At 39.2% G+C, this 27,783-nt stretch overlaps 2 protein-coding genes across 5 annotated transcripts in view; one reads left to right on the top strand and one right to left on the bottom strand.

Moving 5' to 3' along the window:
- Positions 1–10,270, top strand: part of iqsec3a (IQ motif and Sec7 domain ArfGEF 3a) — a 115,802-nt gene extending 105,532 nt beyond the window's left edge. For 2 of the 4 annotated variants that reach the window (XM_044185845.1, XM_044185848.1), the window contains 3 exons: positions 38–130; positions 1,962–2,005; positions 6,666–10,270. In XM_044185845.1, coding sequence (XP_044041780.1) covers positions 38–130; positions 1,962–2,005; positions 6,666–7,238 — 710 coding nt within the window. In that variant the 3' untranslated portion in view covers positions 7,239–10,270. Of the gene's footprint in view, positions 1–37; positions 137–1,961; positions 2,006–6,665 lie in introns of all 4 variants that reach the window. The other 2 variants (XM_044185846.1, XM_044185847.1) reach the window with 2 other exon arrangements.
- A 1,249-nt stretch (positions 10,271–11,519) lies between these two features.
- Positions 11,520–27,410, bottom strand: slc6a1l (solute carrier family 6 member 1, like). Its single transcript, XM_044185853.1, has 15 exons — positions 27,133–27,410; positions 24,601–24,992; positions 22,854–22,985; positions 22,010–22,110; positions 20,547–20,656; positions 20,235–20,367; positions 17,735–17,869; positions 17,537–17,640; positions 17,314–17,438; positions 16,509–16,621; positions 15,129–15,260; positions 14,679–14,781; positions 14,313–14,413; positions 13,084–13,251; positions 11,520–12,490 (listed from the first exon to the last, which is right to left on the bottom strand). The coding sequence occupies exons 2-15, from the start codon at positions 24,839–24,841 to the stop codon at positions 12,395–12,397; spliced, it is 1,794 nt and encodes a 597-aa protein (XP_044041788.1). The 5' UTR covers positions 24,842–24,992; positions 27,133–27,410; the 3' UTR covers positions 11,520–12,394.
- Between the last annotated feature and the right edge of the window lie 373 nt (positions 27,411–27,783).

Here is a 27,783-nt window from a genome sequence, read left to right as displayed (position 1 = left end):
TATGATGATGATCATTTTTGTCTTCTGTTCTCTGCAGGGGAGCTGGAAAAGCAGCAGGGAGCCAAGACTCACTCAGTAAAAAACAACAGCACACAGCTAGAGCTGCGTGGCAAACAGGGCTCCCCATCAGGTCTGTGTGAGTGTGTGTGCACCATCGCTTTTTAATTTTAAAACCCACTGCAGAGACCTTGTCCTCAATTACATTAATTTACCTGCTGTTGAAACAAAGTTGAACCACTGCTGTTTTTATGAATTGATCAATTGGAAAAAGACATTTTAAACTTTAGAAAGGATGTGCTACCTTTAGCCTTTTAAAATGAAACAAATACTGGATGACTAAAGATTTGTGCTATAATTGTAAATACTGTCTTCCCCATTCGTTAATTGTGTTAATTGTGTTACTGTGTAATGTCAAGCTTGCTGTTCACAGCACATATGCAGTTTACAGTGATAACAGTGGCAGATTTACCATCAAAATTCCCAGTAATTTTTAAGGCTTCTCATTTCTAGCCAGCGACTGTAACTAACAAATTTATCAGCTGTAGCTAGCTAGGTAGTCAGAGCTAACTCCATGAATTGGCTCAAAACTGTCCCACGGGAAAAAAAAATATATAAATCAGTATCCTCACCAGTTGATGATGAAGACATGGAAGTAAATGAGCAACAGTGTTCTTGTATAGCAGGTTTTTAGCCCTAGTATAGTGCAGGAAAATGAATCAGTTAAAATCGCTCGAACACAATCCCTGTTACGGTCCTTAGCGTTAGCTTACTGTAGAAAACATACTTGAGCAAGCAACAGAGGTTAGATTTATGCATAATTGTTCGTATTTTCACTTTTACAAGCAAACGCTTTGAAGCTGAGGACTAACCGATGACTTTGGCAAACGTAAAGCTATTTCAGTAATGAGATTGGCTGGGTTTGCTAGAGTGTAATTTTCCCAAATCAAATAAAGGGCAGGACATGGCCTTAACAAATAAATTCTTATCGTGTAGCCTGTAACCCCACAAAATAATGTAAATTATGTGTGTGTGTGTGTGTGTGTGTGCATGCGCGCGTGCGTGTGTGTGGGACTAGCACCACATTAGCATAGCATACGACTGTAGGTAGGAAGCTAGTTGGGCAGACATGCTAACATTTGCAGCCTATGTTAGAACAAATAAACACTTAATTCCATTCCTTAAATTTAAACTGTTGTGTTTTTCGGTTTTCGAAAGGAAGGGGTGTAGCGAATGGTGCTAAAAAGAAAATTGGCTGGACCCTTTTATACCAGAAATAGTACCTTAATGTACTTTTTCTTCAATGTATCCAAATATTTCCCAAAAAACTTCTGATCTTGTACACTGAAATTATATTTACTGAATTTTTACTGTGCTGCTACAGCGGGCGAAAGCTTACAGAGTTGAGAAAACTGATCATGAAATCAGTTCACTTAATTTTGGACTCAACTTTGGTTGAATTCAGCAACAGAGCATTTTGAATTAACTACCGCTCTGATTCACACCTCTGACTGGATTCTTCTCCATGGCAACGGCAGCTGAGGCTCATGGGTATCATAGTATTTAGAGCAGTCTGTCATGCCAAAATGATGGATAATTTCTCAGAAACAAAGTTGAAATGATTGAAACTTGTGTTCCTAGCGTAAACCTATATGATCCGGTGTTTCTGATAAGCAACATTGAGGATATTATTGAAAGAAAAACTTGAAAGAGGAATACAGAATCGAGAAAAACACTCCCACTTCGCAACTATCCCACTTATCACTCATATCCAATGCACTGTAACAAATCTTAAATTCCTTGTCTTTATCTTGAAATAAGTGGAGTGATATAAAGTACCTTAATCTAAAGTGTATTTGTTGCTCCTAAAAACATTTTAAGATGCAGTAAAAGATAAGATTACTGTTAACAGACATTTTGCTGCCACTTTTGTCCCTTTTCCCTCCATTTTCTCCTCTGTCCAGGAAACCAGGAGGTAGATGACAGAAGTGGACACAATGCAGTAGAGGTAAGTGCTCAGTGATAGGGCCATGTCCCAAACAAAAGGTAAGTCAGTGCAGTCTCATTATGAAGGTATTGTAGGATGAAATAGGATCAAACCCCAGGACTAGTTATATCTTTAGGGCTAGAGGCGTCAAGCAGGAGTGGGTGAAGAGTGGATGAGAGAATGAGTGCTGCTGTGTAAAGTGCTGCGGGCATGTGAGGTAACCCAACCAAAACTAAATATTAGATAAAAGGACTCCTTTGCCATACAAAAATGAAAGATGGTGGTTTGGGGAAATTAATAAAATCATAGCATAGTCAGAACAGGTTGTAGTCACAGAAAACGCATCAGACTCAGAGGCTTAAATATTATCTGTAAGCCTAAAATGGAATAGGTTGTAATTAGTTTCACAAGCTCAGGCAGAAATTGTGGCTCCTTTAGGGCCCTTTAAAGTAAAAAAGAGAAAGCAGCCATTTCTAAAAGTAGCTGAGGACATGTGTGGAATGCATATACCGTGTGTGTGTGCGCTCACATTCAGCACTGAGACCTTAATTAACACAGTAACATGCAGGCGGATAAATTTAACGCTCATTTGACCCGGAGTCGTCACCTCCTCATTCCCTCCGAGACCTCTGGGGGGGGGAAACTTCTCATGCGAACATTTCGTGCAAGCAAGAGAGCAAGCTGAACTACAGTACCCATGGGGCTTTGCAATTACCATCCTAGAGTCATCAGATGACCTTTCCTAGTCCTTTCTGTGGCAGCAGTGTTGAGGGCTGGAGTGAAAAGCCAAATACAGAGAGTCACTTTGTCATTCAGTGGCTGTTTAATTCCACACAGCTCACTGGTACACTATGTTAGGCTGTAAATCTTTACTCAGGTACTTGTTAGAGCAGAAGTAATTACATATACATCACACTGAAAAGCTTCGGAGGAATTTCATTTCAAGCCATGAATGCCTGTAGAATGACAACAATTACAGCAGAGTCAACATGCATTCATTGCTACTCAAGAGGCACTTACATAAAAATAAAAAGATTTGATTGTGCAGTGGAATAACTCCCCATTTTGTGCATTCAAGGTCACTCTCGCTTAGTAGCCTTTGGGTCCTGATAATAGGGAGCTATGATGAGGTCAGTCTTCATGGTTGTCAGAGCTACCTTCACCAGCTGTCTTCCCCTCCACCATGCAGCCTACAGTAAATGTCAGTGGCTGGTGGGGAGCCGTTAGCTGTCGAAACACATTTATCTTGGAAACCAGTAGGGTCACACAGAGAATCCTGATTATACTAGAGGCATAAATATAGGGATGACCGAATCCCACGGTAAGCGTTTAATCAGAATTTGATAAGGAAGGTGTTTTTTTACTGTCTCCATCAGCACGATAACAATATGCTAGTCTGTGTTAACGTTTCAAAGTGGCTAGAGAGTTCTAAAAAGACACGGGTGTAATTTACATCTCCCCCTCGCATTTCAAAATCCTGTTGTTTCTGTCTATACGCTTTAAGACAGTCATGGTAATGGACTGTCAGTCAGCAATCCCAGTGACATGGTGGAAAACATGTTTGAACAGAAGTGTGGGTTGGTGTTTCATCACAGAAAGAAAAGGCAAAACAGAGACCACTGCAAGTAGTAGCCCTTTTAAGCTCTGCCAGCTTCTCCTCAGGTGCAACCAATCGAGATAACAATCCACCCACTCTGTCCACCAGCTTCACAAGGCACGTAATCAAAGTGGGTGGCCTCATCAGAGCGAAGTAATGTCAGCTGGCTACTACCTGGCTATCAGACTTAAATGCTGTGGTGGAAAAGAAACTGAGTCACTTGATTTTGCTTAAAACCAATTTGAGACTCTAGCAAATTGATAAAAACTGAGCATTCCTTTATTTGATGCACTTGCCATCCTAACACAAAAGTCCTGTTTGTTGTTGTGTAGACATATATATATATATATATATATATATATATATATTATTTCGATAATCACAGTCAGACAAGTTTTTCTGCATCAAACAAACAGAAATGTAAAAATTATTAATATATTTTTGAGGGCACTATGTAGTGCATACATCTCAGAATTTGGACACTCAGATAAATACACTATATAGTAAATACGCAGTGATTTCAGACACAGTGTGAGTATTACTATTCCTGTATAGGTTTTTATAGATAGGTATTTCAGAAATGTCGTTATTCATTTTGCTGAATTTATTAGCCAAACAACCAAATCTGTCAACCTAATCTAATGTAACAGTAAACATTTTATAGTGAAGGACATTTTATAACCAGCACTAAAATTCTCTTGGTCATCTGTGGAACAAAGTTAATCTTTCTACTTAGAAATCAAACTTTTGAAAGACACCAGAAAGTCAGAGAAAGCCTTCATTCTTTATCTAAAGTGATTCAGAGCTCATTGATACTGTACTGAGCAAATGTTAATGGAGTTCTTTCACACAAGAGTTAGATCAGCTCCTGTAAGAGAATGGCAGAACATTACTGTAAGCCCTTTCTTACCTCAGATACTTCATATTAAAGGTCTATTATATTGCAGGTGAATTACCGCTGACCTTACTCACACAGTCGGCATTTTGAAGAGTTTTGATGGCGAGCTATATTCTGATCGACACACAGTGAATTAAAAGTTCATTTAAAACTAAGATCTTTAGTCAGAAATTTGCAGTAATCTGAGGAACTACCATGACTTCTTGAACATATGGAGTTAGTAAGTTAGCAAACTTACAGTACATAGCAGAGCTCTACACTTCGTCTGCTGTGAGACTCGACTTACTTCAGACTTGAATGCCTGAAGACTCAACTTGACTTGAGACTTGAAGGCATAAAGCTGAGGAGACTTGATTTGGTGATCCATAAATATTGAAAAAAGCAATATTGTGCATGGTTTTTCCTTTTGGAGCTCTTCAGCATATCGCCTATTTTCATTCCTACAGCCGTGCAAATGATTCTGACGCACGTCATTTATTTATGTGCTAGTTCCTGCTTTTAGTTCTCAAAAGAGCTCCTTTTTATTTTTGTCAAATATTTAAGATTATTATTAATGTGTTTTCATTTGTCTATTGTATTAATTATTAGAAATATCCTATTTTTATGCCGCCTGCCTTAAACAAACGTAACGGATGTTAAATGCACTGTTTCGTTTAAAAAAGTATTTGGTGTGATTTTGGCTATTGTGCTACTGTAATTTTCATACTAGTATTGATAGACTGGAAAAACTTGCATTTTGACTTGCAAGTCATGTCTCAAAGACTTGAGACTTGACTCTGAGTTGGTTCAAAAGACTCAAAAACAGCTCTGGTACATAGACAGCTTTTAGTTAGCTCGTACGCTACTGATAACGGGGGAAAAAATTACATTCTTGACATAAGGCTCTAATGTGTTTTCCAAGGAGAAGATTAATCAATACCTTTAATAAGGTTATTTGTTGGAAATGCTCTTGTAGGCTTGACAACGCAGTTGTTAAAAATAGCTGCTGTGTGAATGTTAATGTAAATAGCCCAATCTCACAAAATTCTGAGAAAATTAGCACAGTGTGTTAAAATCCAAATATGAGCTCCTCGAATATGTTGTCCAACACAAAAAGATGATGTAGGGTAGACATCCAAAAACAGGCAAAGTTTGACATGAAAATAGAAACAGTTGTGGTCAAAATGGTAGATGAACATGTAAATATTTGCCTTCACTCTGTCATAATCCCCTACCAACAGTGAGAAGTTTTCTACTTTAAGTTATAATTTAAATACATTTCGTTACATTCACCAATAATTGAACCTAATCTTAACCTTGTGGTGACAAACACTATGCTAACCCTAGCAATTAGCTTTCCACAAATAGGAAAATAGTGTGCCTGATGTGCTGTGGTTACAATTTTCATGTGACTTTTGTCCACTACACATAATATGTATGACACACAGATTGTGTTCATTCCATGAATTTTGATGATACTCCCTATATCATTGTTTTGGCATATGCTTTCTGAGAAATGCAGTGTAAGGTAACTTGAAAACATGACATGTTTCTTAAAAGATACAATAAAGGAACACAAATAGCATAAAAACAACTTTGAGGGAAGGAAACTGTCTATAGAAAATCGAGAGAAGTAAATGTGACATATGGAGGTTTGCATTCTGATGAGTGTTGCCTGTGGACGTCTGTGGTTGTCAGTCTGCTCACCTCCTCTCCTCTTCTTCTTCCACCTCTCCCTCTTCTTCGTATGACCTTCGTCTATGTTTTGGTTACCCCAAATCCCCCAAATCTCCTCATGTTCGCTGTCCCCATAGCGCCACACAGTGGTTTGGAAGGGAGACACAGGGGCCCTCAGTGTCCCCTTTGGAACCACCGGGCCCCTTCTGTAGCGTCGCACAAAATTTCTTATCCCCATTCCCCACCACTGTCCTCCTCCTGACCCCAGTCACACACTGGTGTTCCCAGCATCCAGTCTACACTGTTCCCAGTACCTGTAGGGGTGGAGGGAGGGGAGTGTGCAGTAGTCACAATAATTTTACACCTCCACCGACCCCCAACACCTAAGCCCCCCACGCATGCCCTGTGTGTGTGTGTGTGCTGTGCGTTCACCACCCCCCAAAAAAACAAAAAGAGGGCTTGACGGATTGTAGAGGAGGAACCAGTTTTATAACATTTGATGCTGTTCTCTTGGCTGTTTTCTAAACTAGGTGTCAATTCACAACAGGCTTCAGACGTACCAGCTCAGCAGCAGCACGGCTCGGAGTCCCGAGAGCGTGGCCCTTCTTAACCACCAGGGGGAGCTGCTTTTCCAGCAGGGGCTCCATGGGCTGCCCCAGGGGCTAACCCAGGGGCCGGCGCCTCCACCTCAGCACCCGCAGCTGCAGTCAGCGGCAAGCACCCCTGCCCACCACCTCCACCTCCAGCAGCACCACCAGCCCGCCGTCAGCATGGCTGATCTGCGGCCCGAGACACTTATCCAGTGTCAGCAGATCGTCAAGGTCATCATGCTGGACAACAGCGGCCACGGACGCATGGAGGCCTTCCTCAGCCAAACGCCCACTCACCACCACTACCAGCATCACCATCACAGCCACCACCAGCTCAGTCAGTCAGCCATGTCCACCCCAGTCCGCTCGCCAGACAGCTCCCATGGCAACGACGGCCACCAGCCCCCGCTGCCTCCTCCACCTCCGCCTTACAACCACCCGCACCAGTATATACCCCCTGACCCCCGCCTCAGTCTACACCGGACCCCAAGTGGCTCTCGGAGCATGGTGTAAATATATTAATTAGGATTCTCACCCTGAAACACACGCTTCCACACACACTTATCACCACCCAAACCCCACCCCTTCTCTACCTATTTAAAAGTACATAATGTACATATATACATACAGATGAAAGAGCTATAATGAAAAAATGAAATCTCACTTATATGCATATATTTAAGGAAAAAATAAACTAAAAGAAAAATCAAGGTTTTAAAAGATACGGAGAAATAAGTGCATATATAAAGTTTTACTTGATTCCACATGTATTTTGAAATATTATGTAGTTTTAACAAATTTCTATAACTTTTTGTCAGTTTTAACTCTTGCTAGAGAAAACACAGATATTCAGTTTCTGGATGGATTCCTTGTAGTTCCAGTATTCACTAACAACAACAGAAATACGTGAATCCCTCAAACTTTTTTTGGATTGTGATGGATGGACACACTCCAAGGACCTTCCGCTTCTGTTCGCTTTTATCTTCCCAAACCTAATGCCTACTGTGCTGTATGTGCGCGTGCGTGCATAGTTGACACTTAAAGAAAACATGTGCCAAAATACATACGCCTCCACTATACACTGACTTCTTTGCACTTGACTAAACGCTAGGGCTAGAAAAAAAAAAAAAAAAACTCCTTTGCTTTGAAAAAATAGTCCTTTCACGCTTCTCCCTCAAGGAGCACAAAAAATGAATAACAAAACTGATATTTCATAAAGTCTCCCCATTCACGCTGTTGCTGATTTATTTATGTGATGGAGAGCCTTCTCTCTTCTTCTCTGCTCCCCTGGATAAAAAAGAAAAGAAAAAAAAAAACGACATCCTCCGATAAGCTGTGTTTGTCATCCGCTCCTCTGTTGTGTTGTGGCTCTCTATCATCAGAAAACACTCTCACCCAATTGTCACTCTCCATAGATCACTCTACAGTGAAGGATGAAATGGAAACAAAGGCAACCAATCACACGGATTGCTGCCAAACCAAAAAGTCAGCCCAAGATGGTCCTGTTGATTGTTGTTTGTCTTTTACTCTTCATGTTTAATATCGTTAACGCTTCCCAGGAGTTCTTGCAACATTTATCTGCTGATGGAGGGAACGTTTTTCATGTTTCGAAATTGTTTGAGCTGCTGAAACTGCTCTTGGACTTTTCTAAAACGACAACGATTCACCATTCACATGTAATATATGTAAAACACACTGTGCTGTCAGCTGCTGTTTATGAAATCACCATGAATTTCCATGAAGAAGCTTCTGCTACAACTGTTAAATGTCAAGATCTGTGTTTATTTTGATTTGCATAAAGCATATTCCACCTTTTGTGTGTTTTTTCCGTGAGTGGATAAATGCAGGACCAAGTCCACCCACAAAACATCCAGACACTGTCTCTTTATGTCGGTACAACTCCCAGGTTTGGTTTCAGCTCCCTGTGACTGTTTTTCTCTTCGCTCCTAACCTTTCAGTCTGACATTTTCAAAAAGGCAAAAACTACAGAGGCACACACACAGCTTATATTGCAAATGCTGGCATTAATGGTATTGTTTGTGCTGTTGGCTACCCTGCTTTAAATAAGAATGGGACAAAAAGAATGCATTATCTGATCTCTTTCTCTTTCATCCCAGCCTTGATTGTAAATACCACATTCAAGCAGTGTCGGAAAGGACAAGCAAGCTACCTTTAGCCCCTTAAAAATGCTACCGCCCTGACACGCGTCCTTCATTCTGAAATAGGCCAGCAACTGCCCCAGCCTGAGTGCGTCCATCTTTTAAACATAAGCCCCAACAGGTACTGTGGAATGGATGCTCGGTTAACTCCGCTCCCATCTGACCCCCATCTGTCTGATTTGTTGATTTATAATCACAGAGACACTGCAGGGAGGTCTCTATCTCATCTTTCTGTCCTTTTTCCACTCACAATTTCACCCAGTGGGAAAACAGAGGCTGCAGAAAAAACTGTCTGTTGTTCTGGCTGGCAGAGATGATAAGTGTGTGTGTGCGTGTGCGTGTGCGTGTGCGTGTGCGTGTGCGTGTGCGTGTGCGTGTGCGTGTGTGTGTGTGTGTGTGTGCTCAACCTCCTCACAGTAGCATCCTTACTTTCCCGTAAACAAATCCGACCTTTCTCCTGTTCATCCCGGTAATTGTTTTTGTTATTATTTCACAACACAATGAGAAGAATTAGTGCTTTCAAAATGGATGAAGAGCTATTATGATAATTTGAATATTTTTACTGGCTATAAACAAACTTTTGGCACATAACATCAAAAGTTGGATTTTACATTGATAGATGATTATTATATGATTGCTCATTTATTTGTTTAAATCAACATTTAGATATAAAGGGATTCTTTTCTCATGCATGACATCAGTTTGGAGGCCTGTTGAACTCTGATTCCAAAAAGTCTTGAATTTTTTTGTGCATGACTGAATTTGCTGTGCTGTGTGGGAGATGAAGTTGACGGATTTCTTTGTTATGCTCTAAAAGTATGTGGTAGAACTGGAAAAAAAATATTATTTATGACAGCAAACACCCCTTCAAGCAGAAAATGGATTTACAGTGGCAAATTTGAGGCCTCTAGTTTGCCAAACCGTGGTCATTCACTACCCTTTGTTTGTGGTTGCACAGTTTTTCCTACTTGACAATGTGTTTAAGCATTTTGGGAGATAGACATGCTGTGTGTGCAATAAACATGCATATGAGGCACACTGAAAATCATGACTATGTTTGAAAGGGAACCAATGTAGCATTTTGAGAGTACAGAATATGATATGGAAGCGCAGTAGTGGCTAACTTTCTTAAAGAAACTGAAAAAAGGGCTCTGCCATACCAGTGCAATGCTTCATGAATGACATGTGAATCCTGTCTGGCTCTTTAACACTGTGTTTGCTCATACTAGTTGAACAAAAAAATATTAAAAGTGGACATATTTAGGATAAGACAGGTGGGAACTGAGTGTAACAGATATGAACCATCACCTCCCTCAGTTGGCTTTGAATCCCTCTCTACCTGTCTTTGCAGTATATAAACATGCTATTAAAGATGATTTAAGTCTATTCACCACAATGGTTTGCTTTGGTTCTTGGATTTAATAGCTTGATTCTTCAAAGTCAGTCAATGTATTTGGACTTGTGGAAATATTGTTCATTTTGAAATGTCATATTACACTATACTGCATTTTACCATGCATTACACCATGAAGCTAACATTTTAATCTTACACCAGTAAGTTGAATCAAAATTTAGCATATATACAACACGTAAAAGTTCAAACCAAATAATTGATGCTGTTCTTAAAAAGTACAGTCATACATTAACATAGCCTCTTAAATGGTTAATGCGGCTATAATCAATATTTTTTATTAACAAAGAATCACATGACTTTTATGTGAAAGGGGTCGCTTGAAATAACAAACCAACATAAAATGATCACCCAGCTCAGCTCTGTGAACTGTTTTAGTGTATTTCAGCTCATTGTTTTGGTTTTCCAGCCCACAACTTTATGTTTTGGAAAATATCTGCTGTCATCAGTGTTGTTTCCAGCAGCAGCAGCAGCAGCAGGCAGGTGCTGTGAATGAAAAAGCTCAAACAACTTGTACACTACATGCCCAGCACCAAACAGTAGTCAGACAAAGTTAGTGACTAGCTGGTGATACAGGGGGAACAATTAGCAGCTAAAGAGATGGATATTTCCCTCAGGAGCTACTGGAGAGCAAAACAGAGCTAAAGGGAAAGTGAATATTGGATTTATATTTATCAGGTCACCAGAAACACGACTCCTAATTAATGCTTATGTTGCTCTGTGTCTGCTTTAACTTTTGATATGTCAGTGTTTTGTTTACAGCTTTTTTCCACAATGATAAATGACTTCATTATTTCATTGCTTACCTCAGAGGAGCGCTTTATGTTGGTCCATGACACTAAGAGTGCTGCTCTTAACACACATGAGCAACTGTAAATAGTGACTGAAGTTTTACAGTGAAGCCCGACCACAAACTTTAGGGTTTATCCCAACAGGACAACCTTTTACCAGTGCTGGGGCTACTGCATTACATCACATAACTTTCCCACTATCTCAGTTGTGTAATGGACCACTTTTCAGTAATTATAATATATAATAATGTAATGTATAATATAACTTTATACCATATAAGAATAACACGCATTTTTTATTAAGAACTCTTCAGTGAAATACTCTCATTTTAATTTAACAAGAGTAATAAGTAATTAGCAATGAAAAACTCAACTTATCAAACACTACACTACTAGATGCTGCAAGATGCTGATGGAGAATGGCGTTACCAGGTGCAGTTTATTTTGTTTTTATTGACATGAAAAAACTGGAGTAAAGTCAGGGAAAATCCTTCATACATCTCATTTGACATAATCCCCAATCTGACAAAATAGAGCGTTTTCTCATACTCTCGTAACCCACGGTATGAAATAACTCTTTAAAAAAAGCATAACATACTTAATATAGTGACACAATTATATTTGCAGTTTTCTAATATTTTAATCAAACAAGCTGCCATGAAGGCTAATACTTGAGATTGTACAACATAATTTAAATCTCTCAATGCTGTGTTAATTGAGAAACTGTCTATGGGGAATAGCCTGTACAACTTCATCACATTCATATTATAGTCACAAATGTTTTCTTTTTGTTTAGATTTTTGTAGGTCTGGATTAGCAAAGACAACAAATATGGAGGGCCCACATATTTATTGCACATATCACAGTGGCTGGTTGGTTGGTTCTTTAAGCTACCACAAGCAAATAGTCTTTGATGCATTACAGTTTTACCAGATGTTTTAATGCCTCTGTACAACAACATTTATGCCATTTGTGGCTTATAAACAAAGACAGAGATTTTGTTGAGTAGTAGAGACAATTTACTAGTAGGATGAAGTCATACATTAATGGTACATGTGGTGTTTGTACAAAGGTTCAATTCTGCATTGATTGCATTCAATTTGTGGTCATTCATTTACTGCAATAGGAAATTTCATCTTCTTCTGTCATTTGCCTGATTTTATAGCACAATTTAAGATGGAGGAAAAAGTCATAGAATACTGTACAAGACTCCATCTATCCAATTGTCAAATTTCAATGTCAACTACAGCAAACCCTGGCAGACAGGGGAAAATAAAAGTCAGATTATTTCAACCTGAACAATCCTGACTAGACAGGAGCTTCGCCCACACTCCCTGTGTGTGTAAATTCTTCATGCCCCGATGGCTTTTCATCCTTCTGGGAAGTTGTCATCTTCCGCCAACGCTGGTCAAGTACAGAGAGTTACATCAGTCTCAGATTAGTATTAAAGGCTTAACAGTTATTCTTGAAGGTGAGTTCTGATGGTGAATGTTAGGTGGACCAAAACATATAAATAAATAACATGAAAAGTGAACAAAATAAGTTTTTTAGCTGTAATTTACATGTCTTTAATTCAAGGAAAAGCAGAAAAGCAAAATGTTTCAAACTAGGCATATCAGTGTCAGATTTCTCAGAGACACTGATATTATAAAATGGTCTATTACAGTCAACAAAACTCTTTTGTAGGACACAAACAGTAGACAGTGACTGTAACAAGCTGTGCTCACGTTCAAAACATAGCTTCCTACCTAAAACCAGGATGATGTTGGCCTTGAGCCAAACCCATTTTTTCTGTTCCCTAGTGAATGACTGCAGTCTAAATAACTCCTGCCTTCCTACCACATATCTCTCAACTATCTAAACTATTTATTTTGTGTACTTGAAGTTTTTCCCTCTTTGCACCAGTTCCACAAAGCAGTACTATTTGTACATAACTCTTTAACTGCAGGGAACATTAAAAACAGAGAAAACAGTGAGACGTGTAAGGAGGTTAGTACCTGTTTGATGCTGCCCTCGGTGGTGCAGAACATGTAGATGACATAGCCCGGGACCAGTATCATGGAAGACAAAGCCATAAACCAGCCAATCACTTGGCCCCACAGCGGGTACACATACTTCCCCAAGGTCAGAGGGGTCATCTCAATGGCACTGAAGGTAAACACCCCCTACAATATACAATTACGTTCTTTAGTCCATATAAATGTAACCAGTTAACCAATAACACATTACAGAATGAAATCAGCAAAATTTGTGATTTGGTGATTTGTATGTTGAAAGACATACAAGACAGACGTTTTTTAGATATCTAGGTTATGTAAAACCATTGTTTGACAAGCAGCTTTTAGATTATTATGTTATTTTATGGACCTATATCACACTCACATATAGTCACATTCAAAACAACAGTTATTTGTAACCTTGATGTCTCATCAAGAGTCTACAACCATGCTAGTGGCCGCTAGTGGCTAACAGTGAGACTGTAGCCACTTAGGCACTATGATGCTTTGAGCTAAATGCTAACCGCAGCATGCTAACATACTCACAATAACAATACTAACAAGCTGATGTTTAGGTTAGCAAGTATAATGTTTATTAGGTTCACCATCTTAGTTTAGTCTGTGCTAACAGCTAACATTTGCTAATTAGCACTAAACACAAAGCACAGCTGAGGCTGAATGTCATTAGTTTTTCAGGTATTTGCTCTTAAACCATAGGCCTACTGGACAATTAAAAAAAATGATTATGGTGTAGGGAAAGCAACATAAATGTGTGTGTATTTTATGGCAATCCATCCAATAGTTGCCGAGGTATTTCAGTCAAGACCAAAGTGGACCGATTGGCTAAAAACATTCACTTTCCAACCAAATTTAGATTTAACCTATTCGTTTAGATGTCTTTTGACCTGCAAATCATTATATCAGTGCTTACTGGGAGCAAGCTGCCCTTAATTTTAAATTTATATAGCTTCCTTTAACAGTACACTTCCTTTATCTCTACAGTAATGAAGATAAAGACATTTCCCTGAGGGCCGGACAGTCCACAAGTTGAAGTACAAATCATCACAGAGGAAACCAATTCAGCAATGTCATCAGTTCTCTACCTATTGGCACCTGCTGTAGCTTGATGAGTTCATACATCTCCATGAGGGAGAAGGAAGCACATGATAGAGTGTGACTTAGAAAAATGCATATTTTGGAGGTTAAATCGATAATCATTCCCCACCTACCAGGCAGATCATCGGAGTGAAGAACATCCAGCAGAGCTTCCACCAGCCACATGGCCTATAGCCAATCATGTCCTCAATGTCCTTATAAAACCTTTCAGCACCTGTGGCGTAAAGACAGAAGAACAAAGCCTTATCGGGTGAAAGAGAAAGAAAGGTGATTGGACAGAGCCTTATCACAGAACGTGGATAAATGTAATTTCCTGTTGGACAGCTATAGGAAATCTCCATACTTCATTAATTTGGTGACTTGGCACAATATAGTCCTTTCTATTCAGATTGTCTTAACTTTTTTTTAGCTGTGGTTGCATTTCATTTCACAGAGTTTACAGGGGTTTAAGCGTAGACAGTATAAAATGGATTTCCTACCATAAAACCAGGATATCGAAATGGTTTCGAAGAAGACGAGGAAGAGAAGGCACATCCCACTGGCGGAGTAGTAATCAAACAGCTTGAACACATACAGACCACCCTGGGAGATTTCAACACAGACACACACAGACACACATATCTGCTTCAGAGGCTGAATATTAATATCCCTGCACACCGCAGGTTGTTGCAAGATCTTTTTGGCATTATGTATAATGCAGGACGGGGCAAAAAAGTAGCAAAAAAATGTGAAAATGTTCACATGTGTATGTGTACTGGGTTTTAAGACAGCCACCTTCTTATAATACTTAGTGCACACATCCTGCAGTACAAGTTAACCACAGTTTTTTAATACGGAACTAAACAGTTCAGATCATCTAAAAAAAAATTATATTAGAGAATCAACATGGACTAAGGGCATTTAATATACAGAGATGCACACAACTATACCTGTGTGATGTTGGAGAAGCCAATGATGAAGGAGATTAAGCAGACAATGAGGATGAAGATCTTCTTCCTCTTCCTCAGCACCAGGGGATATTCATCCATCAGAGCTGTGATGAAGCCTTCCACTGTGCAGAACTAATACATGGCATTATTAAGAGACATGGGTCAGAATGGACTGTAGATTATTAAAAGAAAACTCCACCAAGCATTGCACTCCTATAACATTGTCAGACTCACGATGGGCAGTTTAAAAAAAGGATCAAAATAGATGCAGCAGAGATATTGTCCTGGCACCTACATCACCCACAATACACTACCACCACTGACAGTTCAGAGGGATATTCGGGTGTGTTATGCTAGTAGTGGCTAATGTAGCCTTGAGCCGCTAGCGTCAAGCAGAGATGAGGAGCGGGCTAAAGAGGTCCGGTAAACTCACTTCTTTCTAACTCAACACCCCCAGATTTTTTTCATTATCAAATTTGTAGTATTCTGCCCCAACTGACACTGACTCAAGTGACATCACTTGAGGTCAACAGAGTAGTTAGGTTTGGTTTCAGAAATGGGAGGACACAATAAAGTGACAAAAAAGGATGTTTTATATATATATATATATATATTTTACACATAAATCAAGCATGCTGTGTAAACCTCTATACTGTTATCTTATAGATCCCTGATACTTTCTGATAAATAATGGTGTATTTAGAGTCCTATGCTTTAGTATCTTATTTTTGATCAATGTTCAATTCCATTCAATCATAGTGTCATTTTAGGACAATAAAGAGTACCCTTTTCAGCCCTGAGTAGTGTCTGCAGGTATGCATTTCAGGCTGAATACAGCCCTAACAGCCTTAACTAATAAGGTAGGGCAGCCTGTAAATAGCCTGAGAGATGAAACCCAGGGCAAAAAAATGCTGCATCGTGATGTTAGCTATAGTAGCAGGAGAGTTGTGAGTATCGCTATCTGGAGCTGGTGTGTTGGCTCTGGGAAACGTCTCGTCCTCTCTGGCTGTTAGCTTTGCAGCAGCAACTGTAGGGACAATTTGCTTTCCCACAACCTAGCTAACGTTAGTTGTATTACTTGCTGTGTCGTTGTTCACTCTATATCATGGTATTTGTCATGGTATTGGGTTTCTCCAGAATTGCATACCCCACCTTTAAGTTGACAGAAATCTCATCTCAGCACTAGACACTCATCAGTGTCAGATGTTAGGGTTTTGGTATTTTCATGACCAGGACATCATGATCAAAATCATTCTTAATGAATAATTTACTTCAATTATACAGTAGCTTTTGTTGGTATTTCAGAACAATGGGTGAGACAAAAAAATCTAAAAAATTATAAAAACCATCAGCAACAGGTAACGTGTGTGCTGTTCGTACCTGACTGTCCAGGCCCAGCATCATCAGCATGGAGAAGAAAAGGATGGCCCACAGAGAGGACATGGGCAGCTGGGTGACGGCCTGAGGATAAGCTAAAAACGCCAGACCTGGACCTAAATATCATACAGAAGACACACCATTTAAATTACAAATGCTTTATCTTATGACCTTATACTGTAGCCTACTGAAATTCATAAGCATGACCATGTTTACATATGTAGAAAACATAAGAAACAGGACACAAACAGCAGCATACTATTTACTTTGTTTTTCTTTTTGATTTGAGTTGCTCTGGGTTAGTCATCCATTACATTTCAAAAGGCTCCCAAATAAGTACACTTAAGTGTCCAGACAAACTGACCTGCTTTCAGTCCTTTGCTGCACATTTAGTGAACTTATAAAGTAAAAAAATTGCTCCAACTCAATCAGCAACAACAGTAAAATTCTGCTTACATATTAATACATGAGTAATAATAATCTAATGATATATATATATAATAGTATAACAGAGTAACAGTCACAAGGTCCATTTTTCTGCATTGAGTACTTTCACTTTTAATACTTTTAGGTGCATTTTCCTGATTAACTTACATACTTTTACTTCTGTAACATTTTCAATGCAGGGCTTTTACTTGTAATGCAGTGTTTTACAGTGTGGTTTTAATACTTTTACATAAGTAAAGGATCTGAGTACTTCCTCCACCACTGTATATCATATACCAAAGATACACACAGCACCAAGGCAATGATTTTAAGATGTCCTATTTTGTTTTGTATTGCCAAACAAGTCAATACAGTACTGTACCTGATGCTGCTAATTCCTGGACAGGTTTCTTAGTGATATAGGACATGAAGCCTACAATGGAGAAGATGACGAAGCCAGCAAACATGCTGGTGCAGGAGTTAATGCAGCACACTATGATGGAGTCCCTGAAAAGAAAGGAACCCAATGAACAGTTAGGATGAAAGAAGAAAAGACCATCAACTATCAAAGATGATGTACAAAGCTTGTGACTGCATGTTCCTACCTGTATACATCGTTGTTGTAAGTGTTGTAGCTTCCCAGTGCGATGAGCGAGCCCAGGCCCAGTCCGTAGGAAAAGAAGATTTGAGTTGCTGCATCCAGCCACACCTGTCCGACAACAGATACACAAACATGTGCCCATTATTCATGTCTGTTTGTCTATGAAGATGTTTGTGTGACTGGATGTGTGCAAACTGTCTACCTCAGACTGGACAAGCTTATTGAAGTCTGGGGTAATGTAGAAGCGGATCCCATCTATGGCTCCAGGCAGAGTGACCCCACGAAAGAACAGGATGAACAGCATGAAGTAGGGATAGGTGGCTGAGAAATACACCACCTAAGAGAAAGAGAACAACTTCTTTTTAGGTATTCAAATAAACATAGATTTCTTTTCTGTTGAAGCCAAAAACCCATTTTGACTTATACAGAATTAAAAATGTCTGTGTTAAAATGGGGTTGGGATTTTTTAGTTAATCAGAATTGCAAACAACTCAAAGCCATTTCTCTCAAATAACTAAAAAGTCAAAAAGACGTTTGTTGCCACAGTGCAGAGTGAAAAATGTCTCAGCTACTAGAATGTTTCCATGGCTTCACTTTGCCAGAAGATCTTGCCGGAGCCTTTGGGCCAGCAGTTCTGTAGCATAATGATTATGCTTAATTGGTAATGTCCGTCAAGGCCAGGGCCTCAGGGGAATTCATTTTTCTTACACACATTAAAATCCAATTATCCCTGGCAGTGAATGTGTAAATGTGTTTCTGCTCACATACATTGCTTCAACTTGCTGTAATTTAAAAATCCCAGGCAGTAGGCAGAGTGATTTTTTTTCTTATTAATCCAGCAATTTGGGATGAAATAATAACTTATGAAACCATTTCTATTTCTCCACCTGTGTGAAATGTTGAGAGAGAGATGGGGTGTGGACAGCAGAACGACAGCAGATATAAACAGATTCAACATCTGAGAAGAATAAATAAATACTAAGACAATCAAATTTTTAGGGTGCTGTTTGACTCTGTGGAGCCAAATGAACTCATCCTCTGCCCTGTTTTGATGTGAACTCATGATGTAACACTCTAAACACAGTAAATCAGAAAAGAGGGAGAGATATAAATGACCCCATACAGATGGCACTTCTAAGTCAGAATCAAAACATAAAGACAATGTAAAAACCCTCAAATCAGGAAAGCATAGGGGGCTTAAAAAATCAATAAATCATAGAACAGACATGTTCAAAGAGCCATCAGACATTTCAATGTGATTTGCAGATAAATACAAAATAAGCAATGGAAGGGAATGGGCTTAAACAACCATTATTAGACTGAAAAACGATCACACTTATAAATAAATCCTATTAAGGAAATAGACAAGTAGGAAAATGGCAGGGGCATTAATGATGTCCTTTCAACATATAGGATTAATTATCCATTACTCACACCACTGCAATGTCTCTCAAAGACTCAAAGATCAGTAACTACTAAAATATAATATTAATAAAGTTGTTTTTTTGTGTGCTTAATGGTCTCAAATGTTGTCACAACTTGATTTGAAACTCTCCCCAAAGTCTGATCATTTATGTCAATGTGAATTTTGGGACCAATGGATGAGTCCTCTTTTTGCAAATCCTGGGACAGATCAAATGCCTGAGCAAAAATGAATAATATCCAACTGAACTGTGAGCTATGATTCATGCCAGTGTGCTTTGTGATGAATAAACACAATGGACAATCAAAAAACTAAAAATGAGAAAGGGGCTTAAATGGTCCAGTAAGTCATCACACAATATCAATATCTCGTCAAGCCGGATTGCATTTTCTGGCCCAAGGAGAGACCTAAATGACAAAACACAACTACTAAAAGCTAATTACTTGTGTCAGCTTTTGGGAGGGCCCAGTGGGTTAATGGACCAAATAATTGACAGAAAAACCTCTTCTAACTACTCGTCATAGAAACCAGAAGACTAGAGTCTACAGCCATGCTAACGGGCTGTACGTTGGTGCAGCTGTGCTTTGAGCTCAATGATAACATCAGCATGCTAACATTCTCACAATGACAATTACACAACATGCTGATGTTTAGCAAGTATCATGTCAACCATCTTAGTTTAGTGGTCTAGCATGCTAACATTTGCTAATTATCACTAAACACAAAGTACAGCTGAGGCTGATGGAAATGTCCTAAACCAAAGTATTAGACACATTTACATTTTGAACTGATGATGGTGCTAGATGGAAAGGTTAAGGGATCAAATTTATTACAATTCATCCTCAGGGGAACATGAATGTGTGTACCAAATGTAATGGCAATCCATCCAGTAGTTGTTAAAAACCAAACCTGCTGGTGGTGCTAGAGAAAAGGTTGGTCAATAGGCTTCATCATCTGGGCACCATGAATGTCTGTACAACATTTCATGGAAATCTGTTTAATAGTTATTGAAATATGCCAGCCTGGTCCAAAGTGGTGGCCTGAAAGAATTTATTTTTCTCTTTAATCGTCTCCACCAATCAAGAGTGGACAACATCAGTTCTGCCCCCTGAGCAGCTCTGTGTCTTCTCCTGTTTGCATGATTAAAACTTAAAATATCCAAAAGGGACCGGAGAGAGCGGCCAGAGAGAGTACTGTAAGTTTAAAGAATGAAAGAGGAAAGGGAAAGAAGAGATAAGAGAGTGAAATAATAGAGAGAAACTTAAGCACAGAGTCTGACCTTCCCCGTCCACTCCACTCCTTTCCAGATTGAGAAATAGACAAGGATCCAGGCCAGCGCCAGAGTGCCCACTAAGGGCCAGCGAAGCTTTCCTGGTTCCTCCAGACCATTAGACAGCTGATGCATGTTACGCCTACAGGAACACATACACACTGAATTCAGACACAGATAAGCACAAATAGCTTCAACACGTACATAAGCATTCTTGTACAGGGCATCTTGTACACACACACACACACACACACACACACACACACACACACACACACACACACACATACTGTATGGCAGGAACACATCTCGCTGACTTACTCCCAGAACTCAGTGACAGCGCTGGTCAGGTTGGTGGTGTCTGTCAGACTGTAGTTGGAAAAACATTTCTCTGTGTTCCAGGGGTTATCACAACTTTGCCAAGGCAGCTCCTGCACACAAAAAAACATATGTATAAACAAAATAGGTTACACTACAAAAATATAATGAAATATTTCTAGTTTTGCATTTTATATTTTGGCACAAAACAATGTTGTGGGATTTAACAAACACAAGAAAAATGCATTCCTGCTTTTCTCAGAAGAAAAAGACACTTCTATCATGTGTATCCTTGACTCTCCACAGTCCCCTGTTTTAATGAACCAGCCATGTTTTTGGCCTTCAGATAAAAACATTGAACAGTGAACAATACATTTTTTGATCCCTGCTTCTCAATCCTCCATTTTCCCCACCACAAGAGCCTCAAGCACAATGCCTGCAAAGTCTTTAAATTTCTTCCACCAGGCTTCTTTGAGCTGAGCGGTCATGCAGAGAAATACAAAAAGTGGAGTGAGAAAAGCAGACAGAGAAAGAAAGGCATTGTGGAGTTGGAAAACAGACTTTTCTAGATGTACATGAGGTAATGAAGGGATGGCTGGCAGTAATCAGGTATAAAAACATAATTTAGATTATGCTTACCATTCATTTAAAAAAATACTTTTCTGATCTGATTTTCTGATTGAACCTGCAATACCTGATTTTTTTAGCCACTTGGGGGCAGCGGACACCAGCTGTAAACACAACATTGACATATTATCACCTCAATAGTAGGTATTTTAGGTAGTTGGTTTATATACATCCAGCAGATATAGAGTAATGTTAGCATTTATTTGGAGTCGTGTTTGTGTCCACCTGATGAAGTCCAATATTCACTCTCCTTTTAGCTCTGTTTGAGTCTCCACCAACTCCTAAAGGAAATATTTGGCTCTTTAGCTGCTAAATGCTATGCAACGTTCACCAGCTAGTTGCTAATTCAGGCTGCGGTTTGATGCTGATGAGCAGTGAGTGAGAGTGAACCAAAACAGTAAAGTTGCAAGCCAGAAAACCAAAACAATGAAAGACGCAAAACGCTCTGTAGAGTTGAGGGTTATAGAATAGATAATTCTATGTGGATTTGTCACTACAGAAGAAAACTTTCACATTACACGTCATTTAGTCATTTGCCTCATTGCTAATATAGAAATACTGATTAGTGCAGCTCTAAGTTTACCACATAAGTTTATCTCTTTCAAACAGGTCACACTCAGTAGACAAATTGGGAAAGGTAAAGCAATACACACTACTTAAAGTTTTTGACATTTTTGCCAGAAAAATGATTGAAACAATTAAGCAATTATCAAAATTGTTGCAGATTCATTTTCTGTTGATCGACTATTTGATTAAATTGACTAATAATTTCACCTCTACTTAAAATATACAATTTTTTAGTCTAGGTTTGCTCCCTAATGATTGATTATGTAACATACCGAACCAAAGGAGTTGAATAAGTAGTAGAGTGCCCAGGCAATGATGATAATATAGTAGATGTTGAGCCAGAAGGACAGGACCACTGCAGCTAAACCAACACCTGAAGAGGGACAAGGCACAGACATCAGCATTATAATGTTTTATAGGCCAGCTAACATGCAAAGTAAAATGTAATATAATACGTGAGGAGCAAAAAACATCAGTGCAGATGGCAGACAGAGATGTTAGTTATAATCTTCATCAATATTATTTTGCTATTTCTTGTTATTCACTTGGCCTTGGCACAGCAGCTCACTCATTATGACTGTTAATGTCTGTGCTGGCAGGAGACAAAATGTGCTTGAGCTCTTTGAGCTCGGAAGCAGCTGCAAAAGATTCTTAAATGAAAAAAGTTGTCAACAGAACTATTTACCTATTTTTTCACTTTTGTGTTTCTGCACCTCTTTGGTACCTTCGCATCCTTGTCACTTTTGTTAAAACATTTTTTGCAAGACAGCAACAAGTGTGATGGCATGAAAAAAGAACCTGATGTCAAGTGGAACTATTGAGTCAAGTGGAGTAAAAAAAAAAAAAAAAAGCGTGTTGAAAGACACGATTTAAGTATCATTCAAGGTAGATTTTGAATTGTCTGTCCCAGACTAAGAGGTTTAGTCATTGAAAAAGTCAAGCAAATTAGTGCTAATAAATCAAATCTTAGTGTTATGTGCATATTCTTGGTGACATACTGTCCTGTTAGGATGCTCAGGATCCACAAGATCATGTCAGTAACTTAAATTATATCTGTACATATAAATGATATAACAGCTGTACATCCATATCTTCCTTTTTATATCCACATCTTACCTTTCATCATAGGGATGAGCTTCCACACCCCCAGCCCTCCCACTGAGGTGAACTGTCCCAGAGATGTCTCCAGGAGGAAGAGGGGTATCCCAGCAAACACCAGGGTCAGAAAGTACGGGATCAGAAAGGCCCCTGATGGATCACCACAAAGTAGAAAAACAAAATATGTTTTGTAATTAATGTAGATAGTAATGTACAATCAGGAGGTTTTCAAAAGGTTTTATCAGCAATACTATCATAAACATGTCAGAGTAATACTCAATGCATATTAACATACTGATGTAACTTAGATTCACAGCTCATAATATAATTTAGAGACTGTATGAAAACCTTTTCTTAATTTTTGATTGAAAAGAAATGAAATATTGCTGTAATATTGTGGTAAGAATGACTTCTCCAATTTGTTAAACCACATCTATTTTTTATTAGCATTTTATGAAAAATGCTAGAAGACTAGAAGTCTTGTTTAAAATTACAGGAGACACACATATTCCAGAGAATGTACACTTGCCCAGAGAGAATGTTTTAGAACTGATTAAAAAAGTGTCTGTAAATGTTAATGTGTTGCTAAGGACCTTATTCCTATAAATGCATTCTTAATGGGAAACTTCAGTCAAATAACCTATGAAACATGTTTCTCCACTCGTTTTATTAATCAGTACTTCTTAAGAAGTCAGTCAGATCAGTTGGGTGAAGTCCAGCGACAGGCTAGTAACTAAAGTTTGCAGGATATCAGCATCCCTGCCACTGAGGGGGAAGCAGAAGGAAGCACGAACGGCAGTGCCAGGGGGAGTGGTGAGAGTAGGCATCCAAGGAAAGAAAGGAGTGATGGCAGGAACCCTGAATTGAGGGCTAGTGAGAAGGGCATATGGGCGACTGTTAATTCAGATCTGACAGGTGCGCTGGAAGGGCTGAAAGAGACATTTAAGAAGAAGTTAGACAAGATGGGAGATTTCATTTATGAATATGTCATGGAAAGGTTTGGGGTTTGTGAGAGTAGGAAAAGGTTAGTTTTAGTTTAGAGGTAATTAAGTCAAGGTGGCCACAGGAGATTGATAGGCTTGTCCGAGAGCAAAGGCAACTACAGATAGTGAAAAAGAGGGCATTAATGTGCTGCAGAATGACCTCAAATCTAGGTTGGCAACTTTAAGAAAGCAGAAAGTCTTCCAAAAACAGATGGAAAAAGGAACAAGCTAGAGCAGCTTTTTATAAAGATCCAAATACATTTGACAAGGCATTATTTAGTAGGGAGATAAGTAGCTGAGGGTGATTATTTGACTGTTTTGCTTGGTGAGCGGGCCTTGGCATTCAGATGAAGTTGCCATTCAAGCCAGTTGGGCCAGCCACTGCAGGTTAGCCTAAGCAGATACAATGTAAGGCCGGGTCACGCTGCAGAGTATCTGCTCTTTGCTTGGGTAAGGATAGGATTCAAGGAAGCTATAAATGTGCACTAGGTCATAGAAGGATGTGAAAAGTTTTCTGATAGAACTGGTATCTATTTGTAAGACTAGTGGAGTTAGATAAGTAGGAATGACGGCTGGACTACTGAGCAGGCCATGGCATTAAGATGATACTGCCTATCAAGCCAGTGGGACTAGCAATGGCAGTTTAGCCTAAGCAGACACAATGTTGTTTTATCACAGTATATAAGTAAATGCCCTCTAAGTGATAAGTGTTTTATCAGAATTACTTAAACTGACGTTTCTTAAAGGTCTTTTGGTTCTGTCAGTCTCACGATAGCACTTACCTCCACCATTCTTGCCACACAGATAAGGGAACCTCCAGACATTTCCTAGGCCAATGGCGTATCCCACACATGATAGCAGAAAATCAAACTTTCCCTTCCAGCTTCCTCTGTCAGGTGGCTCTTCTTTTTTCTTCTTTTCATCTGCAGGGGATGCCACAGGATCCACTTCCTCAAAGGGAACTGCTTGTTTGACCTCTGTTGGGGAGTTTAAGTCCACTGTACTCTGCCCAGTCTTCCCCATTGTGGAACCACTACAGACCAGCGGGGTCAGAAAGTCACTTGGTCCTCACAGCCTGTAATGGTGATGAATTAAAGTCTCTGTTCCTGTCCGGCTGAGTCTCTCACACTGAGTTTGGTTCTTGACTTGACAGATTCAGGACAATGTGCGGACACTGAATGTGCAGAAAAGCAGTAGACAGAGGAAGAATACAACAGTCTTTGCAGAGGTGTTATAACAATTATCTATGTGCAATACTGAAATCTTTTTTGTTTTGTCTGACAGTGTTAGAGGAGGGAAATACCACTCAAATGTACAACAATGTACTGATGTTGAGGCATTTTTATGGTCTTTTACCACCCTTTTATTAACTTGCAAACTTGTGCAGAGCCATGTGCTAAGTAGGCATAATATCTGGACGGCTCATGACAAAGAGGGTGTTGGATCTCAATGTGTTTGCTATAAATACTGTGTTGCAATAATGGTTAAAAACAGTCTGAACATGGCTGTAAGCACAAAAATAGTATTTTCCCAACCGTCGTTCTTTCTCCCCGATTAACTGATTAGTCTCTGACATGTCCAAAAATAGTGAAATAATGCTGATTGCAACTTCCCAAAGTCTAAGGTGATGTCTTCAAATGTTTTCTTTTGTTTAACCAAAAGTCCAAAACCCAAAGATATTCAGTTTACAACGATACGAAACTGAAAAGCAGCAAATCCTGTCATCCTATTTTAAATATCTTTGCTTCTTCAAATGCATGATACTGCAATAACATCAACAATGATGCAATTGGGAAAATGACTCTTTAAAATCATATTTCTGATGTGCAGGTTCCGTGTCTGTCCCACAGGTTAAGAAGTTATAATAAATCAGGGAACCAGAATTACACACAATATAGATTTTTATTTAATTTTTAAGGTGGTCTATGTGTGTATGCCAACTCAAGCCAAAACATAGCACAGAACAAGAACCATTGGCATGATAGGTGGTCTCCTCCTTGAGAACACTGCACTGTGGATCTTAATCACTACTGACACACATCCCTACCTCACCTTTCTTTCCAGTCCACCACAGTCAAGTTAAGGGTAAGTCACCACAATACTAAAAGATGGGAAAATGGAGGGATTCAAAGTCTTGTCAACACCTCCTGCTCACATTAATGGTCACTGGAGAAGAGTGGGCCTCTAGCTAATGTAAATTTAACTGCTGAATCAAGTAGTACATTTGTATTAATAATTATTAAGCCATTCATTGTCTGGATGATATCACATGGTCAGGAAGTTCATTGGGGGGAAGTTGTTCATGATTGCAAATATTGATTGACCTAGAAATTGTCCAAATCCCTTGAGGTCATGCTCAAGACCGTTTGCTAATACATTTCCTGAAAGAACAGCTCAACCCTGATAATTTTCAAGGATATTTCACTGCTTATTTTCACACACAGAAGAGCTTTGAAACAGCAGGATCCCGCTGAGCTTTCATATTGTATTATTCTTCTTCTGCATACTTCAATCATCAACCATGTTACACTGATTTAAAAAGCCTGCTGTACTTAATTATCCGTCTGATTCATTGTGGTCACTGTCTTTTTCAAAGTGTTCAAATGTATATTCATGTTTAATTGTAATTTATCATATGATTTGCATTAATCATTTATGATTCCTAGCCTTTGATGATGTTGATGTAAAGAAGTATCAGGCAAAGTGTACTGCATATATGTAAAGAACACAGATCCAAAATACAAAAAAGTCATACTAATAAGTTTAAAACAGTGACTGTGATGTTTAGTATAATCAATACTTATCAAATAAATTCTCTACTGCTGTAAAATGAGTTACGTTCCACTCTGTAAAAAGCAATCAACTTCAATTGGGCATAGTACTGTGAAATGATCAAAAATGTACTTTCAAATTGTTGTCTAGGTGACTACGGGTATCTGCTTCAAAAGCATACCAATAATACGAAACACATCAGAGATTCCCTTTGATGATGTCATCCATTTCGATTCAAAGTAAATCATGCTGTTTATGACAGTAGAGACTTTTAAGATGACGTTTTTTACTATGCCTTTCAGTGGCAGAGCCAACTACAGAAATAACTATTAACAAAGAATTTCATCCAGTGAATGAATTCATATTGATTACTATTTTTATTTTTATAGTCTGTGGCAGTCCATTGAATTAAAACAAACTTTGTTAAGCCTGCGATTTGTGGACAAACTATACTGTCACTGAACAAATTCAACTTAATAACTTATTGGATGACAGACAGTGTGAAGCAGAGGAAGAAGGAGGGGGAATGAGGTGAATCCTACCTGAGAAATTTCCAAGTCCTTCGTCAGGTTATCAGCTTCAGTTCTCTACACCGGCACCAAAAAAGTACTGAAACTTAACATCCAAAGAAAAAATGATCATATTTGTGTCAACTGTGAAAAGCCAGCTCTCCAGGCCCAAGGGAAGCCACAATGTATCTGCATCCCTGAAAAGCCGTTTTTGATTTTTCAACTCTTCTGTACTGTATCTTGGAGGACCTGTGGCTGTTCCTGCAGTTGGTATCGAGTGGTTGATAATAAAGTTCGACCTGTGTGTCTGCTTTGATTACTGCTCAGTTCTGACTAGTGAGGCCCCGAGGCCATGGGGGATATAGCCCAACTCGGGTGGGGAACTCTAGCGGCAGCAGCAGTGTGTGTTTGTGCTTTCTGCTTATGTGTTTGTTGCGATAGCCAAGGTCAGCTCTTGCCAGCACCGTTACCATGGTATTTCCCAACAGAGAAGGGCCGGATCAGTGAAAGAGCTCATGGAGTTTTGGAAAATGAAACGAGTGATGACTGCTGGCAAAGACCCTGGAAATGTATGACCACAAATGCGATCATGCCAGTATCAGACTCAACCATCAGCACATACAGTGACCTAATATTCATTCTCAGTGTCCTCACTCAAATGATTGGAAAGAGATGTAGGACAGA

This window comes from Siniperca chuatsi, linkage group LG23 (assembly GCF_020085105.1).
Source record: "Siniperca chuatsi isolate FFG_IHB_CAS linkage group LG23, ASM2008510v1, whole genome shotgun sequence".
Classification (NCBI taxonomy): Eukaryota; Metazoa; Chordata; class Actinopteri; order Centrarchiformes; family Sinipercidae; genus Siniperca; species Siniperca chuatsi.
Note: the sequence above shows the minus strand (reverse complement) of the source record. Positions and strands in the feature narration are given on the sequence as shown.

Coding starts and splice junctions, on each gene's coding strand:
- slc6a1l (XM_044185853.1), bottom strand. CDS start 24,841: ATGGGGAAGACTGGGCAGAGTACAGTGGACTTAAACTCCCCAACAGAG. Junction 20,368..20,546: donor GCTGTCACTGAGTTCTGGGA/GTAAGTCAGCGA, acceptor GTGTTCCTGTAG/GCGTAACATGCATCAGCTGT. Junction 14,414..14,678: donor TTCGATATCCTGGTTTTATG/GTAGGAAATCCA, acceptor TTTACGCCACAG/GTGCTGAAAGGTTTTATAAG.